The sequence below is a fragment of the Camelina sativa genome, chromosome 20 (assembly GCF_000633955.1).
Source record: "Camelina sativa cultivar DH55 chromosome 20, Cs, whole genome shotgun sequence".
Taxonomy (NCBI): Eukaryota; Viridiplantae; Streptophyta; class Magnoliopsida; order Brassicales; family Brassicaceae; genus Camelina; species Camelina sativa.
The window spans coordinates 2,678,280-2,696,166 of record NC_025704.1 but is presented as its reverse complement, the minus strand read 5'-3'; the positions used below and the strand labels follow the sequence as shown (position 1 = coordinate 2,696,166).

At 36.7% G+C, this 17,887-nt stretch overlaps 3 protein-coding genes across 8 annotated transcripts; 2 read left to right on the top strand and 1 right to left on the bottom strand.

Moving 5' to 3' along the window:
* On the top strand, window positions 279–10,063 carry LOC104768860 (ubiquitin carboxyl-terminal hydrolase 12). Of its 4 annotated transcripts, none has more exons than XM_010492935.2 (32): window positions 279–438; window positions 778–844; window positions 1,035–1,185; window positions 1,285–1,442; window positions 1,786–2,051; window positions 2,148–2,366; window positions 2,451–2,559; window positions 2,701–2,816; window positions 3,116–3,214; window positions 3,332–3,441; window positions 3,746–3,820; window positions 4,032–4,110; window positions 4,197–4,343; window positions 4,422–4,502; window positions 5,115–5,234; window positions 5,465–5,587; window positions 5,912–5,986; window positions 6,106–6,194; window positions 6,415–6,523; window positions 6,612–6,680; window positions 6,765–6,872; window positions 7,178–7,233; window positions 7,335–7,512; window positions 7,592–7,693; window positions 7,779–7,850; window positions 8,121–8,186; window positions 8,391–8,456; window positions 8,848–8,931; window positions 9,036–9,152; window positions 9,240–9,314; window positions 9,408–9,494; window positions 9,598–10,063. In XM_010492935.2, the coding sequence occupies exons 1-32, from the start codon at window positions 409–411 to the stop codon at window positions 9,637–9,639; spliced, it is 3,345 nt and encodes a 1,114-aa protein (XP_010491237.1). In that variant the 5' UTR covers window positions 279–408; the 3' UTR covers window positions 9,640–10,063. The 4 variants fall into 4 exon arrangements, with proteins under 4 accessions (XP_010491237.1, XP_010491235.1, XP_010491236.1 ...); XM_010492933.2 differs by having other exon boundaries at window positions 1,020–1,185; XM_010492934.2 differs by having other exon boundaries at window positions 775–844.
* LOC104768859 lies at window positions 10,281–12,765 on the bottom strand. Of its 3 annotated transcripts, none has more exons than XM_010492929.2 (9): window positions 12,635–12,765; window positions 12,338–12,538; window positions 12,107–12,242; window positions 11,871–11,941; window positions 11,709–11,757; window positions 11,568–11,626; window positions 11,366–11,478; window positions 10,732–10,837; window positions 10,281–10,548 (listed from the first exon to the last, which is right to left on the bottom strand). In XM_010492929.2, the coding sequence occupies exons 1-9, from the start codon at window positions 12,744–12,746 to the stop codon at window positions 10,454–10,456; spliced, it is 942 nt and encodes a 313-aa protein (XP_010491231.1). In that variant the 5' UTR covers window positions 12,747–12,765; the 3' UTR covers window positions 10,281–10,453. The 3 variants fall into 3 exon arrangements, with proteins under 3 accessions (XP_010491231.1, XP_010491232.1, XP_010491233.1); XM_010492930.2 differs by having other exon boundaries at window positions 11,366–11,475; XM_010492931.2 differs by having other exon boundaries at window positions 12,107–12,224.
* LOC104768858 (D-lactate dehydrogenase [cytochrome], mitochondrial-like) lies at window positions 12,936–17,665 on the top strand. Its single transcript, XM_010492927.2, has 18 exons — window positions 12,936–13,210; window positions 13,305–13,407; window positions 13,497–13,597; window positions 13,715–13,763; window positions 13,962–14,054; window positions 14,453–14,567; window positions 14,816–14,876; window positions 14,986–15,022; window positions 15,094–15,155; window positions 15,306–15,402; window positions 15,900–15,974; window positions 16,052–16,160; window positions 16,355–16,464; window positions 16,630–16,692; window positions 16,789–16,868; window positions 16,959–17,089; window positions 17,264–17,307; window positions 17,404–17,665. Exons 1-18 carry the CDS (start codon window positions 12,969–12,971, stop codon window positions 17,521–17,523), a joined length of 1,692 nt encoding a protein of 563 aa, XP_010491229.1. The 5' UTR covers window positions 12,936–12,968; the 3' UTR covers window positions 17,524–17,665.

Below are 17,887 nucleotides of genomic sequence, written 5' to 3'. Positions count from 1 at the left end.
TTAGTACGAAACTTAAGAAAAACAAAAGAGCAAAGAAGTCCCACGACGTCAGGTGGGATAATACATAATCTTTCCAAGCAGCCACGTCTTAGGAGTTTTTGTGTGACAGACAGTAGCACCCTAAGGCTTTTACGTGTCGCTTTCTCATTGGTCTGTCTCGTTTGATAGACCCAACCTCGGAGAAATTATAAATCTGAGACCGTATAGTGTAAAATTACATTAATGACCCTTTAAATTATCGAAAATATCAGAATAAATCATAATATCGAAGTGGAGAAGGAGTAAGAATGAGCGATTGTATTTTCTCCTTATAGTCACTTTGCCTTGTCTTTGATTTTTCTCTGTATCGTCGGTCTCTCTCTTTTTTTTTGCGTTTCTCGATCCCACCGTCTAACCCTTCTCCGGCCAATGACTATGATGACTCCGCCTCCCGTTGATGTAATCTCCGATTCTTCATTCTCTATGTCTCTTGTTAATTCGTTGTTTCTCCCCCTTCGTCGCTCGTTGTGTATCCGCGCTTGAATCTGCTTCTGATTGTTTCTGTAGCTGATCGCTTTCGGTGTTTTTTTGTTTGTTTGGCTTTGATTTGAATTTGAAGCGGTTGAATCGTCTTGCCGATGCTGCGATTTTTGTTTGTTTTTTTTTGGTGTGTTAGTCTTAGTGATTGTGGTTTGTATTTTTGTTCGTTTTGATCACCGTAGGGCGAGATTAGGGTTTTTTTTTGGGTATATGTTCTTAGTTTCTGATTATGTTTGTTTTTAATTGTTTTCGCAGCAGCCAGAAGATGAGGAGATGCTTGTGCCGAATTCAGATTTGGTCGAAGGTCCTGCTCAGCCCATGGAAGGTAAGATTTTCGTGGTTTGATTCAATTTGTTCCGCTGCTTCAATTTTCTCGTATCCTTGTGCTTCGGATTGGGTGGAATCGATGAGATAGAGCTTTTGGATATTAGGCTGCAGTGTTACAGTACTTAGGGTTTTGTCAAATTTTTCCTGCTGTTTATATATTTTTTAATCAACAGTTGATGCATCTGTAGTTACCCAACCTGAGACTGCTGTGAGTACTGTGGAGAACCAGCCAGCTGAGGATCCTCCTAGTCTGAAATTCACGTGGACTGTCCCAAATTTCTCTAGGCAAAACACAAGGAAGCATTACTCTGAAGTATTTGTCGTTGGAGGTTACAAATGGTAATAGGGTGTACCTACCTTTAGTGTACTTTCTTGTTGCAATTGTTTTATTAATTATCATTTTGATTGGTTGATACCATTTTGGATTTGCTTGTGCAGGCGCATATTAATTTTCCCAAAAGGGAACAATGTCGACCATTTGTCCATGTACTTGGATGTTTCTGATGCTGCGAGTTTGCCCTACGGTTGGAGTAGATATGCTCAGTTCAGTTTGGCTGTAGTCAATCAAATCCACACCAGATATACCATTAGAAAAGGTACTTATAATTTATTAATGATGTTCATATAAACGCTGGACTTTGAGTGCATGCATGCTGCATACTATGAACAGGAAATAATGTTTTGCATTGTTGAAATGTTGGGCTGGAAGAAGGGGATCACTTGAACTTACTGGAATACAATCATGTTATTACTATCTTTAGCTTTACCTGAATGAGGAGTGTGAAAATCAAAAATATTCCTGTTATGCACCCTTTTATTATTTTATCAGACTGAAATATCTTCCTGGTTTCTGGCGAACTTGGTATATCATATTGTAGCTGTAAGTGACCTTGGTGATACAAGTTTTCACTGACATTATGGTTCCTATTTGTTTTGCAGAGACGCAACATCAGTTCAATGCAAGAGAAAGTGATTGGGGATTTACATCATTCATGCCTCTTAGTGAACTCTATGATCCTAGTAGAGGATATTTAGTGAATGATACTGTTTTGGTTGAAGCTGAAGTCGCTGTACGTAAGGTTCTTGATTACTGGTCATATGACTCTAAAAAAGAGACTGGTTTTGTTGGACTCAAGAACCAAGGTGCAACTTGTTACATGAATTCTCTCCTACAGACACTATACCACATACCTTACTTCAGAAAGGTTAGATTCGCTTTTGTTTTTTTTCTTCAGTTTGTGAAATTCTACGGTTCTCACTGAATCTAAACCAGACGACTGAATTTTGCATGTTGCTTGTAGGCTGTATACCACATGCCGACAACTGAGAATGATGCACCCACAGCAAGTATACCTTTGGCTCTCCAAAGTTTGTTTTACAAGCTCCAATATAATGACACTAGTGTTGCAACAAAAGAGCTGACAAAGTCGTTTGGTTGGGATACATATGATTCTTTCATGCAACATGATGTGCAAGAACTCAATCGAGTTCTCTGCGAAAAGCTTGAGGACAAAATGAAGGTAATTTTTCTTTTGTTGTTAGGCCGTGATTTACTTCTCAGTTGGTGTTTCTTGTTTTGAGCTTTTTTTAATCCTTTTCTATAGGGAACTGTTGTGGAGGGAACAATACAACAGCTATTTGAGGGCCACCATATGAATTATATTGAGTGCATAAATGTAGATTTCAAATCTACTCGGAAAGAATCATTTTACGGTATAGTAATATACAATATCACTATTCGTCTTATTCTATTTATACAGTTACAGTCTGTTGTCTTATTCTATTTATACAATTGCACTCTGTTGTCTTTTTCCATCACATCAACCTTGTTATAATGTTCTTATCTTATGGCAGACCTTCAGCTAGATGTTAAAGGCTGCAAGGATGTTTATGCTTCTTTTGACAAGTACGTTGAGGTTGAACGTCTTGAAGGAGACAACAAATATCATGCAGAAGGACATGGTTTACAGGTCGGTTGTCTTCACTCTTTCTTTTTCATTTTGGGTATGGGTAAGTGATTAACAACAGGCTTATTTGGGTATCTAGCAACTCTTTTCTCACCTTTACTATTCTGCATACTAAAACGTGTGGATATTTCATAATGAGAGAGTTTTACGGAGCAACCTAAACTAGGAGATATTGTGAAACTTTGTTTAGTAGTATTGTTCTCTAAGCCAACTTAAATAACCACAGTCGAAGCTGTTACTATGACAAATGCAGTCCCCTTATCTAGTCTTATTCTGGGGGAATTTGATGTCTTTGGTTTCAGGATGCAAAAAAAGGTGTTCTTTTCATTGACTTTCCACCGGTTCTTCAACTCCAGCTCAAGAGGTTTGAATATGACTTTATGAGGGACACCATGGTGAAGGTTAGTATTTGAATTCACATGCGCCTACGAAGTGAACTTGTGGTTGTGACTATGAATTATACTTTCGCGTTTGGTGATTCTTGGATTTGTGAGTGCTGATGTAGCTTTTATTGATAGATAAATGATCGGTATGAGTTCCCTCTTGAACTGGATCTTGATAGAGAAGATGGAAAGTATCTATCTCCTGATGCTGACAGGAGTGTCCGCAACCTTTATACTCTTCACAGGTATATATTTTTTCTTTTGATCTTTTATTCAGATGTAGTGAATTCCTCAGGAGGTTGCTTTCACAGATTATTTTCTCTATAAAATGCCACCGTTTATTATGTGGTATGGCGTCTTGCGAATTAGTATTTGTTTGATTATCTGCTAGGTCTTCTCAAGGAATCTGCTTTACGTAGCTAAAATTTACACCTGTACATGCACAGTTAATTATTATTTTAGGAGTGAAAGATATAGAAAAATGTTATCATTTTATTTGGTTGCTGTTGTATTTTCCTGCTTGACCTGCTAGCTGTTACTTGTCTGCAGTGTCTTAGTTCATAGTGGAGGAGTACATGGTGGGCACTATTACGCTTTTATAAGGCCTACACTCACAGATCAGTGGTATGCATTCTTTCTATTGTCGAAATGACATCCATGGTTTTTTTTTACTCAAACAAGTTTTATATTTTGGGAGCTACGAAGTAGTTCAATTTGAAGAGTAATTTAGCAATCTTATGCTGATGTTATTGTCAAAGTCACACTTTTGTGCAATTCGTCCAAATCATGTTTGTGAAATATTTCTCATAAACTAGTTCAAACTTCTACTTTTCAGGTATAAATTTGATGATGAACGAGTAACCAAGGAAGATTTGAAAAGGGCATTGGAGGAGCAATATGGTGGTGAAGAAGAGGTTGCATTTTCTTACTCCATTTTCTATGATTTGCACCCCAATCTCAATTGCTATTTCCTTACATATTTGCTTTGGTGTCTTTGCAGCTCCCACAGACTAATCCTGGTTTCAATAACCCTCCTTTCAAATTCACAAAGTACTCAAATGCATACATGCTTGTATACATCCGGGACAGTGACAAAGATAAAATAATCTGCAACGTTGATGAGAAAGACATAGCAGAACATTTAAGGGTAATTTTTTTGTGTGGCATCTTCATAGTAATTTATTTGCGTCTTGGTTTTACCTGATCTGTCATTACATTTTGACAGGTGAGGCTGAAGAAAGAACAAGAAGAAAAGGAAGATAAAAGAAGATACAAGGCACAAGCTCACCTATTTACTATAATCAAGGTTTGTTTTTCTTATTTACTTACGCCCGATAGTATGCTTTGGAATGTTTCAGAGTGTAGTTTCGTGCTCTGGAACTAATATAATCTAACATTATAGGTTGCAAGAGATGAAGACCTTAAGGAACAANGCATTTTCTTACTCCATTTTCTATGATTTGCACCCCAATCTCAATTGCTATTTCCTTACATATTTGCTTTGGTGTCTTTGCAGCTCCCACAGACTAATCCTGGTTTCAATAACCCTCCTTTCAAATTCACAAAGTACTCAAATGCATACATGCTTGTATACATCCGGGACAGTGACAAAGATAAAATAATCTGCAACGTTGATGAGAAAGACATAGCAGAACATTTAAGGGTAATTTTTTTGTGTGGCATCTTCATAGTAATTTATTTGCGTCTTGGTTTTACCTGATCTGTCATTACATTTTGACAGGTGAGGCTGAAGAAAGAACAAGAAGAAAAGGAAGATAAAAGAAGATACAAGGCACAAGCTCACCTATTTACTATAATCAAGGTTTGTTTTTCTTATTTACTTACGCCTGATAGTATGCTTTGGAATGTTTCAGAGTGTAGTTTCGTGCTCTGGAACTAATATAATCTAACATTATAGGTTGCAAGAGATGAAGACCTTAAGGAACAAATTGGGAAGGATATATATTTTGATCTTGTGGATCATGACAAAGTTCGCAGTTTCCGGATCCAGAAACAGACACCATTTCAACAATTTAAGGTACTTGCTGGGTATCTTATATTTCCCGTTTCCAAAACGGGAAGAAATTACAACTATTGATGAAATGGGGTATGTGAAAACGGTAATTCTGGTAACTTGATTCTGCCTGGAAAGACGAAGAACAATTGATCTGGATTTCAGGGAAATGTTTTAAATTGCTGCTAACAAGAAAGTTCTTTATGTACTATAAACTTGAACAGTCGTTGATCTTCAATTTTATGCTAATACAGGAGGAGGTAGCCAAAGAATTTGGAATACCTGTTCAGTTACAAAGGTTCTGGATTTGGGCAAAGCGACAAAATCATACATACCGTCCTAATCGCCCCCTTACGCCTCAGGAAGAATTACAACCGGTACTTTAATCCTTTTCAATGCTATTCATGCACATAGTTTGCCTCTTTCTTCTGGACTACGAGTTTATATTGAATTAATACTATAGCTATTATAGAATCTGATCATCTACTACCTTTTGATTTTCTATATTTACATCTGATTTTTCAGTTTCAAGTTTTTCTAATCATGTATTTTGGAACCTGTTATATCTTTAGATCAGAATTCCCAGTACAGTATCTGTCTGCTTTGAAATGAATTTCCCTTATTTATTATACCGGTAACTTTATTTTTGAAACGTGGGAATAACTTTCTATGTGTCACGTACTAATGCGTTTATTTTGTAGGTTGGACAAATAAGAGAAGCATCTAACAAGGCAAACACCGCAGAACTAAAGCTTTTTCTGGAAGTAGAGCACCTGGTAAGAACTCCTGGTTGAAAAGTTTAATTGTTGAGACCTGTATCAAAGAAAGAAAAACAGAAGCTAATTGATCTGCAGAGAAGATGAGCTTTTTTGTAACTAATTCTTTAATAATGCAGGATTTACGTCCTATCCCTCCTCCTGAAAAATCAAAAGAAGATATTCTTCTTTTCTTTAAGCTATATGACCCCGAGAAGGCAGTATTAAGGTAATATTGCCCTCTTATTTATTCGCTCTGGCTACTATATAAAGTGGTCTACCACTACTTAAGTAACAATTATTCTACGAGAACAAGATCCTTCTTCCCATTTTTATGTGATCAGAAGAGTTCTAACCGTTTTGTCTTCTTTTGTCCCTTTTTTAAAAAATCCACTATACCTTGTTTTCTTTTCTAATATTTTTTTGAAATCTTTTTCTTGTACTACCAGCTATGCTGGCAGGCTGATGGTGAAAAGTTCCAGTAAGCCTATGGATATAACTGGAAAACTGAATGAAATGGTTGGCTTTGCCCCTGATGAAGAAATAGAACTTTTTGAGGTTTGCAGCTGCTGGTGCCTCTTTACCTTTTTATCATGCTTATGGTTATTTATTATGTTATGTAACAATTTTTGGGGCTTATTTACAGGAAATCAAGTTTGAACCTTGTGTTATGTGCGAACACTTGGATAAGAAAACTTCATTCAGACTGTGTCAAGTAATGTTTCACTTGAATCTACCGAATCTACCGTATCTTTCAGTCTCTTTTCTCTTTGGTGACATTTGTGTTTCTTGCTAGCAGATTGAAGATGGAGATATCATTTGCTTCCAGAAACCTCTAGTTAATAAGGAAATTGAATGCCGATACCCAGCTGTGCCTTCGTTTCTTGAATATGTCCAGAATAGACAGGTATAATTCTACTAAGTACTGTTCCCTAAATGAAAGCTTGGTAGAGGTAGACTAAGAATAACCATAACCATAGGAACATCCTCAAATTTGCTATGAAAACACGTGATCAGATTAAGGTTTGGACAACATCAGCATACATTCTCTGATAATAAAATATTTTGACAAGTGAAATGCTGATGTTGTGCAAACCTTAATCTGAGCATGTGTTTTCATAGCAAATTTGAGTTTGAGGATGTTCTGTGAAATTGTTTCTAGCTGGCATGATTCGGTTGGCCGTTAACTATTCTCGATTTGTAATTTTGTAGCTGGTCCAGTTTCGTGCTCTGGAAAAACCTAAAGAAGATGAGTTTGTTCTGGAGTTGTAAGTACCTCTATAAACAAATTTGTTTCAAGTGAAATTTCATGATTCTCTTTTCCTTAGGTCGAAGCTGCTTACTTATTTCATAATTATTTTTTCCTTAGGTCGAAGCTGCACACTTATGACGATGTGGTGGAAAGAGTGGCTGAGAAACTTGCTCTTGACGATCCATCCAAACTTAGGCTCACATCTCACAATTGCTATTCTCAGCAACCCAAGCCTCAGCCTATCAAATACCGTGGAGTAGACCATTTGTCAGATATGTTGGTTCACTACAATCAGGTAATGACATGAAGTTCATCATCCTTTATTTATTTTTCTATAAAAAAAATCTTTGCTTATTTGATTTTTTTTTGGTCAGACGTCGGACATTTTATATTATGAAGTTCTGGACATTCCTCTTCCAGAATTGCAAGGTCTTAAAACCTTAAAAGTTGCTTTCCATCATGCCACGAAGGAAGAAGTATGTGTAGATTATTATTTGTGATTCATAGTCTTCATTTGAATATTTAATATAACTTCCAAGCCTTTTAACCATCACCCTACAGGTAGTAATCCACAACATCAGACTACCTAAACAAAGCACGGTCGGAGATGTTATTAATGAACTTAAAACAAAGGTGGGTCAATTAAGTTGCAACTTCTCTGTCAAATGGCTTGTTTTGTTTTGTAAAGTGATCTGTGGATTGTCTATATATCACTGAGAGGACCATGTTAAATTAACAATCCACTGATATTGAAAGCTCAAAATTCACATCCAGAGTATTGGGCACCTCCATGTTTGTTGCTGAGAAAATTATGATTTCCGGGCTATAAATTTTAATGAATTTTTCAATAAAGTTACCCATTTGATGCTATGCAAGTAAATCTAAGGTATATGCCTGAATCAGGTGGAGCTTTCGCATCCGGATGCAGAACTGAGATTGCTTGAGGTGTTTTACCACAAAATCTACAAGGTAACAAACGACTTCTTATCTTATCTTTTTTTGTTAAAATTACATTGCCAAGTGGACCAATAAGGAGAAACTGAAACTCTACTTTTATATATATGATTGTAGTCAATGTTGTTATGAACCTAAAGATGATGGCTTCTTGTCTACCGTATCTCATGATTCTCCAAAGTATAATGAACATTAATCCGATGTATTTATGCCTTGCAGATTTTCCCGTCAACTGAAAGAATTGAGAATATAAATGACCAGTACTGGACTTTACGAGCTGAGGAGGTATGTTACTAGGCTGCGCCTTCTTTTTCTCTTACTTCTATCATCACAGCTTTTTGGTATTTTCTTAAGTCTTAATGGTCTCACTGTTCATTAGTTCTGTTTTTCTAAGTATACTAGTAGATTTGTTTCCCTGTGATCCCAGAATGCAATTCGTTATTAAAGTCAAATTAAACAAAATAGATGTGATAGTGTTATTCCATGGATGAGCTATAATCTTCGCACACTAGATCAGAATGCTTGAGGCGGATAGTATTTGTGTCTTGGATCAAGAAACAGTTTGATATGTTGTTAAGAACATATCGTAGCCGATTGTTTTAATATCTTATGCAAGTTGTCCCTGGTTCTTAATCCATCCTTCATAGATGTTGACTTATGTTCTCCTTACTCTCAGATTCCAGAAGAAGAGAAGAACATCGGTCCTAATGATCGCTTAATTCTTGTATACCACTTTGCTAAGGAGACTGGACAAAATCAGGTGAAATAATGTTGTCAAGTTTTTGTTATATTAATTTTTATAAGAGTTTTAGTCCCTTATGAGGAGTGAGGCAAGGGGTCTTATCAATTTTGTTTGTTCTTCAGCAAGTGCAAAACTTTGGTGAACCCTTCTTCTTGGTAATCCATGAAGGTGAAACTCTTGAAGAAATCAAGAACCGTATCCAAAAGAAGCTTCATGTATCCGATGAGGACTTTGCCAAGGTATGCATGATCGATTGAGTAGCGATCAAAGCTAAATCTCTGTTTGGCGGAAATGTTACAATTCTTAATACTTCATTCATTATGTAGTGGAAGTTTGCGTTTATGTCAATGGGGCGTCCAGAGTACTTGCAGGACACAGATATTGTTTATAATCGATTTCAGGTTCTTACTTCTTCTCTTCCAATTTTGTAGAAAAGCTCATGCTTATATCTAAGATCTAACATTTCTGTCTTCGGATTGAAAATGGTAAAACAGAGAAGAGATGTCTATGGTGCTTTTGAGCAGTACCTGGGGTTGGAGCACACTGACACTACTCCTAAGAGGGCTTATGCTGCAAACCAGGTAGAACTTTCTTATAGTTATTACTTATTAGATACATTTGGGTGTAACCAAAGTCCTACTTTTGCTAAAATTAATTTTTTGTTTTTTTGCTTTGTCCTTGTAGAACCGACACGCATATGAGAAGCCGGTGAAAATATACAATTAGCCCCCCCAACAAAAGAATGAAAGACACGATTGTCAGCGAGACATTGTGGGAGCAACGTTGGACCAAGGCATTGATTGGACCAATGCATCAAAATAAGGAGAGGGAAAGAGCTGAGTGTGAGGGTGTGATGGATGACCGTAGGATGTTGTAGAGAATTTGGTCTGATAGGGTTTTTGGGTTGCGCATTGATAATGTGTTTTCTATTTTTTTCGTCTTTCTTTCTTTCTTTCGTGCTTCAATACTTTGTGTTAATATATGGAATGTGTGAAGACCATTGGCACATGCAACTTTTCTTTGAAACAAAAAAAACGGAAGCCCGTCGCTTGGATTCGGGAGCGCAGTTTGGCTTTCAGAGTTTATAGAATACCGAAACATTTGTAATTCTAGAGATTGGGGTTTAAGAAGATTTTTTGACTGGGGATTGTATTCTTTTTGCAATTTTCAAATTATTATTGTTTTTGCTTTGCCTATATCATTTGGAGCTAGTTTTACAGCTCTGCAAATCTAATGTTAAAATCTAATGTTGTGGTGGGTCCCACTTTTGCAAATCTAATGTTAAAATTGGAGAAACAGCTACAACTACCTGATCTATGTCTTTTATAAAACGAGTAATAAGATAATAAGTTATAGAAGGATGAGACTGATAGGGGATTGGTTAGTAATATTCTGTTGTGGATTCGTTCAAACACACCAAAATCATACACAAATCAATAGAAAAGCTGTTAGGATGTGAAGATTTGCAAAACACACAAGGATCTTATTAAAAAATCACATCACTGTATATTGGATTACTCTTGGATTACTCTCAGGCCCTCTATGCAACTCTATAAGATACAACACCGTCCATTGTCTCAACTACAAGTCTCTTCATCCGCGTCAGCAGCAACGTGTACGCCTTCTCCTTGTGGCCTGCGATTTAATACAACTATCATCATTGTCTATGCTACGAATTTATTGTTTCTGAACCCCCAAGATATTAGTTGAAGATCCTAGTTTTTACATCTATAGTCTGGTTCAATAAAATACTGACTTAAGATGACCCAACTTAGTGGTGCTACAAGCAAGATGTAATGTGAGGAGATATGAACCTACCAAGTCCTAGAGTCGGAATCTCATCTGCACGGAAGTAGTAAGACCCATTTGTCTGTTTCTTGCTATCGAGGACCACGTTGAATTTCTCCACGGCACTGACCAGATCCTGAAAACAGAAGCAGGCTTTAAACATATTGAAGGAAATATTAAGGGAACCTATAGTTGTTCAATCACTATAACCAAACAAAACGTCCAATCTTTTTAGTCATAGAGATTATTAAAAATTGAGTCTGAATTCTAATTCTTGAAAGAAAGACACAAAATCTGTGACGCAAGAATATGAAATATGGATTGACTTCAGCAGGCAAATGATACTTTGCAAGGCAACAAACGAGAAAATGGATATAATAGTAATAAGCCTTTACTGTGTTAGCTCAATTGCATCAAACTAATCCTCACAATTTCCAAATACTTCTGGATATCTCATTGCACCAGAAATTGTGTTTCATAAATGAACAACATTAGGATGTGCTATGAAGAACCAAAGTCAGGTCCGGGAATATGTTTTTAGCAGAATGAACAAGGCAGCGAGAGATGTAAATCATATTACGGACATAGATTTGATCAAAGAATTCTTGCTAACTAACTTAAACCTTCAGGAAATTATACAAAAGGATGGAACAATAAGCAATACCTCCCACGATGCTAGAGACTTCATGAAAGAGGGTAGACTTTCATATTCTTCTTTTAGCAAAGTTAATGTAGGCCCTGACGTTCCATCGATCTCTAGTGTCGCATACTCATCTTCTGCATGTAAGAAAGTCTAACATCATATACCAGAGACTAATGAAATTCCCCGACAATCATATTACAATTAGTAAAGGTTTAGAAATAACCATTGGAAAGCTCTGATGCCTTTGGAGGAGATAGAGAACTTGAGTCAAATGTTTTGCCCCTGTATCATAAGAAAACTTGCTGATGTTCCACTAAGAAGGAAACACATAAGGGTTTATTTATTTCTAAGGCATCAAACTTACTTCACTGATTCTTTCAAAGAAGATTCAGGATCTTTCACATTATCATTACCTGGAAAATGTAAGTAAAGTAACATTAAGAACATTGTCGAAGTACTAAAACAATCCAGTACATATTAAACAAATACAGCAAATCCACACTGGAGAAAAAGGTTGGTGTCTCACCTTCCGAAGCTAAAGTAGCAAGACAAGCATCTGAAAGCCCAAGGTTCTTCAAATTTAGTGAATCATGTAGACTAGCAAAACATTAAGGATAAAAGTATACAGCACAAAACATTGTTTGTTTCAAACCTTGTGATGATTAGGACACAAAACAAGCATCAGACTAAAACAAAATCCAAATGCTTTAAGCTGCTTATTGTCTTGGTTAACATCATTAATCTACTTTAAAAAAAGGATACAAATCGTCCTCGTCTAATCCTTTTTTGATCGAACGTTGCATTGAATAAGTTTCCAAATCATCATCATTCTTTGAATCCTCATGAACAAATGCTCCAAATTCAGACTCTTCATCATTACCTTCATCAATTTCAATTTCTAGGTCCATAAACATAAGAATTCTGAAAAGGATTAGACAGTAACATAGGAGCAAATCTCAACTAAAAATCAGAAAAGGAAAGAAGAAAGAGTACCAGGAAGATAGCCAAAATCAGTGAGACGGTCCTGGAGATGCAAAAGATCCTCTTGATTATTCTTGTAGATCTGACTACAGTGACCCAGAAGCTCCTCAAAAGAGACAGTACCAAAAGACATCGAATCCAGGAAATTGAGCTCCGAAGCTGCTGTTGAGAGTCGTCGATTGAGGCTATTGATGAACGTCGATGACGCCGAATCTGTCAAAAATCGAATTTTTAGGGTTTCAGATAACAAAAATCAGAGGAAACAACAAAAAAATAAAAATTGGGGGAAAAAGAGAGAAAGAAAGAGACCAAGAGGAATAGGGCGACGCTGGAGAGAATGATTGAAAGCATCACAGCTACTTTGAAGATGATTGCAGAATCCTCCTAAGCTTCTGCTCAAGCTCTTTAGCTCTTCCTCCATCTCCGTCTTCCTGCTTCCTCTCTTTCTGAGATCCCTCTCTTCTTTTTTGCTATCTGTTTTTGGCGGGAAAATTAGATTATTCCGGTTTTACATTGGACCATCGGTTTAACATTTAACCACCGGTTTAATAGTTTGATTAGTTTTTTTTTTTAATTTATTTATTTTTCTTCGTCTTCTTCATTCCTAATCTCTCTCTCTTCCAGCTGTGGAATCCAACAATCAATGGCTATCTCTTCAAGGTTAGCTCGCTCTAAAACAGTCTTCTCTTTTCTCCGGCAATCTCGTCAGCTTCACTCGACGCCCAAATTAACCGTGATTTCTCCGGAGAAGGGACACCGGAGACTCCCATTTTGGTGGTCGAGCTCTCTTCTTCCATTGGCAATAGCTGCTTCCGCCTCTTCTTACGCGTTCCTGAATTATTCTCATCCTTCTATCAGCGAATCATCATCGGCTTTGGATTCTAGGTTTGTTCGTTTTCTATTAAAAATTAATACTTTTTGAAGCCAACAACACAGAATCGTGAGAGTTGTTGCTCGTTTTCAATTCAATTCAATGCAGAGATGTAACTATTGGTGGGAAAGGTAGCACTGAACCTGTAGTTAAAGGGGAATACAAGGAAGTCCCTAAGGAGCTTATTACTCAATTAAAAACAATCCTCGAGGTAGGTGCCTCCAAAATTTGTTCTTTGTTACTCTTCCTTGGTTCTGATGTATTTGAAAGTTCTTAACTTTTCTTCGTTGCCTATTTAAGGATAACCTGACAACGGACTACGACGAGAGGTACTTCCATGGGAAGCCTCAGAACAGTTTTCACAAGGCAGTGAACATTCCTGATGTTGTTGTTTTCCCAAGGTGAGACTACTCAATTGCTGCAATGGTTTTGCCATCTATATCAATATCAGTTGCTGAGAATGGTTCTGGTTGTAAGAACAAATGCATGGATCATCATCTTTTTTAATATTGTTTAAGGTCTGAAGAAGAAGTCTCCAAGATTCTTAAATCCTGCAATGAATATAAGGTTTGTAAGTTTTGACCTGTAGAAGATTCACTGTGCTCACTCTTTTTCAGTTCTAATCTAGGCCAACATGCTATATTACTTAGGATATATAGCTTCCTGGTGGATTTGATATTTCCGACTTTTATTACCCTGATTTTTTTGTTTTTGGTGGCTTGGGGTACATATCATTAATTCAGGCGACATTTACTATTTGATTAGGTTCCTATTGTACCATATGGTGGGGCAACATCGATTGAGGGTCATACCCTGGCTCCAAAAGGAGGTGTATGCATTGACATGTCTCTAATGAAGGTATGTGCTATTCTTTTGTGTTCGACATCAATGTCCTTGATTTGCATTTTATCCTTTCGATGTCATGCTAGAAATCATCCCATTAACCCTCTATATTTGTATAGAAAGACGATTTCAATGATGTAACTCGTTCCTTTGGAATGCATATCTAACCTCAGCCTAACCCGATCAACCTATGAATCACTCTCTCTAGCTTGGAGTCTCACAAACGAGACCTCATCCTTATTTGTAATAAAAGATAAATGAGAACACTCTGTGGAAATGAAAATAAGATATTGAAAATCCTAAATAATTTCCTTAGTCAGGATTTAGATATAATGTGCATCACTTATAGTCCACATACAAATGTTATTGAAATTAAGCGACTTCTTCTCACACTTTTTTCTTTCAAACCTTAGAGGGTGAAAGCATTACATGTGGAGGATATGGACGTTGTTGTTGAGCCCGGCATTGGTTGGCTGGAGCTTAATGAATATTTGGAAGAATACGGTCTATTCTTTCCTCTTGATCCAGGTTCAACAACATTGAGATTGTACTTTATCTCTCAGATCATAGCTTTCATATATATGCTTTAATATTTGAAACAGATTTTTAGATTAACTGATCTTGTTTTTATGTGAACGTCAATTACCCTTAAGAGAGGTTGTGTGCTGTTGCTGCATTATTCAACATCTTTAGCATTGTGTGCAATTCACTCTTGAACTTCATTTTCATGTTTCTGGGTTCCGTTCAGCAGTTTGATTAAAAAATATCTGATGCAGGACCTGGTGCCTCCATAGGAGGCATGTGTGCTACGCGATGCTCTGGCTCTTTAGCTGTAAGGTAGTTCTTCTGCAACTTTGCTATTCACTTGTTTGCTTGCCCATCTTTCTTAATATTGTGGGGTGGTTTAATCCGGTGTGCTATTTATAATTCTGCTACTAGCTTGTAGGTATGGAACTATGCGTGACAATGTTATAAGCCTTAAGGTTTGTTTACACTTCCACTGATTTATGCCCCATTGTACAATTCTATTTTATTTATACTATGCTCATCTCAGGTGGTTCTTCCTAATGGAGATGTTGTGAAGACAGCTTCACGTGCCAGAAAGAGTGCTGCAGGGTTTGACTTCAGTCTTTAACTACTTCTTGGTTCTTTGTTTAGATTTCTTTTTCTCAGAAATAATAAGTAAAATTGAAATGTATGCTTCCGGTTTGTTTGATTACATATCATTTGAGTTAATGCTTGATACTTGTTGGACTGGTGTCTCAGATACGATTTGACTCGCTTGATGATTGGGAGTGAGGGGACTTTGGGAGTCATAACTGAGGTTACTCTCCGGCTTCAGAAAATCCCACAGCATTCAGTGGTATATTGACTTCGTCCTTTATAGTAGATTTTGTTCATTTATCTTTGATATTTATGCTCCTTTGCTAAGTGATTTAGTTTCGTCCTTGAAGGTAAAAATTGAGTTCAATTGTTTTGCAAAAAAAAGTCATTTTTAGTTCATCTCTTGCCAAAGAAATCATATTAGCCTAATTGGCTTAATTTGTCTCCTTGGTTATTTTCTATCTCTCAACTCTTAAATTCCTAGCATAATAATCAGAGTAAAATGAATCTCGAAACAAAATCTGAAGGATTTCAAGGAATAGTGAAAGCTATGTGCTGCGTGGACCCTTGTTTCCTTTGCTTTTGTTTTGAAAGTCTTCCTGCTTTAGTATGGATTGTACATCATTTTAACATTCAAGAGTGTAAAGTATTTATCATCCTGCCTTGTATGATAGAACATTTTTTTAATCATAATTTGCAATGGTTTTTAATATTCCTTATGATATGATGTCCTGAATATTTATGATATAATTTTAGGTGGCAGTGTGCAATTTCCCTACAGTCAAGGATGCTGCAGATGTGGCCATTGCCACTATGATGTCTGGAATACAGGTTAGACCTCTGCTTCTGAATGATGTAATTTATAATTCTTATGAGAATCTTCTCAGCCGTACCTTTATTCCCATCAGGTGTCAAGAGTGGAGCTCCTTGACGAGGTTCAAATCAGGGCTATTAATATGGCAAACGGGAAAAGCTTGAATGAAGCTCCAACTTTGATGTTCGAATTTATAGGAACAGGTAATGCTGTATCATACTTTGTAATTTCCAAGTAAACAATATCTGTAGATATTAAAGAAATCATATTCACTCCCCTGTATCTTCTATTTTATCCGATCACAGGATTCTAATACATCTCTCTTGTCGGTAGACACATAAAGAGAGAACCATTGTCTTCTAATACATCATTTTTTTTCTCTCTCTCTTTCTTTTAGAGGCATATACACGTGAGCAGACGGAAATTGTTCAGCAGATTGCTTCGAAACACAATGGATCAGATTTTATGTTTGCAGAAGAACCTGAAGCAAAAAAAGAACTCTGGAAGGTAATTCTCTGGCATAAATTGAGAACCATTTTCTAGTGATTTTCATTGTAGAGAATGAGGATATGGGCAAGATAAAACTCTACACTTATTATACACTGTCCTTTGCTTCTAATAACATTGAGTTACCAAAGGATCTACTTATTCTGACCCTATTTTTTTATGCAGATAAGAAAGGAGGCGCTGTGGGCTTGCTATGCAATGGCGCCAGGGCATGAAGCAATGATTACGGTTTGTTGTTTTTCTTTGATACACTTTTGGCTATAGATGTACTTTCCCAGCTACAATCAGGAACCACGAAATCATGTTGTGCTATTTCTTCTACAGGATGTCTGTGTCCCTTTGTCTCACCTTGCAGAACTAATATCAAGATCCAAGAAAGAGCTTGATGCATCATCCTTGTTGTGGTAACTTATTTTCCTATCCTTAACATCATCAACATACTAGGCCTTAACTTCCTACAATGTGTTTGCTGACTATTGTTGTTCTACTTTCAGTACCGTTATTGCTCATGCCGGAGATGGTAACTTCCACACGTGTATTATGTTTGATCCGAGCAATGAAGAGCAGCGAAAAGAAGCAGAAAGACTGAATCACTTTATGGTTCACAGTGCATTGTCCATGGATGGTAAATGCTTTTTCCATTCTTTGTGTGTTTGCAAAAGTGCAAGACTGTAAATAGATGTGAAGCTTTTTAACATATTCTCTGAGCAAAACCGAAAAGCAAATTGAAGATCGGTAGGAGTCAAACGCTTGTTTCCTGATTTTAACGATGCCACTTGGTTCTGAACTTTTTCATCAGGAACATGTACTGGAGAGCACGGTGTTGGAACAGGGAAAATGAAGGTACAGCGTCTTTTATTCATATCATGTCTTTGTCTTACATTTATATGAATGTACATTTGTGATTTGAACTGGTTTTTTTGGTTTATGTCATGGAAGTATCTGGAGAAGGAACTTGGAATAGAAGCACTACAAACTATGAAGAGAATTAAGAAAACGTTGGACCCAAACGATATCATGAACCCCGGAAAGTTAATTCCTCCCCATGTATGTTTCTAGAATGCCTTGTGTGTTTCTTCATTTATGTGTAACACTGTTGTATTGTTGGTCTCATACTGTTTCTCTTTTGTTTTGTTAAAACCGCAAAATTACCATTTAAGTACAAAACAGCTGATGCAAGCAAATCATATCCGTTTTACTAGTTTGCTAGTGGTAAAATCTAAAGGAAAGATGAGAGAGACGTGTAATGTATCTTCAAGCACCGACTCATAATCTAAGTGCATCTTTTAGTATTGTTGACAAACCCATCAAACAGGTCGATAGGAATGAATGACCAAGTCAGATCAGATTAGACGAATCAGCCGCAAAAACAATAAAAAAAAAACGTGGGCTCCTTCAAAGATTTTGACATAATTCATCTATA

Excerpts from the sequence above, each read along its gene's own strand:
- LOC104768860 (XM_010492932.2), top strand. The coding sequence starts at position 409 with ATGACTATGATGACTCCGCCTCCCGTTGAT. Across the intron at positions 6,873-7,177 it reads AATATGTCCAGAATAGACAG|CTGGTCCAGTTTCGTGCTCT; the intron begins GTATAATTCTAC and ends GTAATTTTGTAG. Across the intron at positions 8,932-9,035 it reads AGGAGACTGGACAAAATCAG|CAAGTGCAAAACTTTGGTGA; the intron begins GTGAAATAATGT and ends TTTGTTCTTCAG.
- LOC104768859 (XM_010492929.2), bottom strand. The coding sequence starts at position 12,746 with ATGGAGGAAGAGCTAAAGAGCTTGAGCAGAAGCTTAGGAGGATTCTGC. Across the intron at positions 12,539-12,634 it reads GCGTCGCCCTATTCCTCTTG|ATTCGGCGTCATCGACGTTC; the intron begins GTCTCTTTCTTT and ends GATTTTTGACAG. Across the intron at positions 11,758-11,870 it reads TGCTACTTTAGCTTCGGAAG|GTAATGATAATGTGAAAGAT; the intron begins GTGAGACACCAA and ends TACATTTTCCAG.
- LOC104768858 (XM_010492927.2), top strand. The coding sequence starts at position 12,969 with ATGGCTATCTCTTCAAGGTTAGCTCGCTCTAAAACAGTCTTCTCTTTT. Across the intron at positions 15,023-15,093 it reads ACAATGTTATAAGCCTTAAG|GTGGTTCTTCCTAATGGAGA; the intron begins GTTTGTTTACAC and ends TGCTCATCTCAG. Across the intron at positions 17,090-17,263 it reads CAGTGCATTGTCCATGGATG|GAACATGTACTGGAGAGCAC; the intron begins GTAAATGCTTTT and ends CTTTTTCATCAG.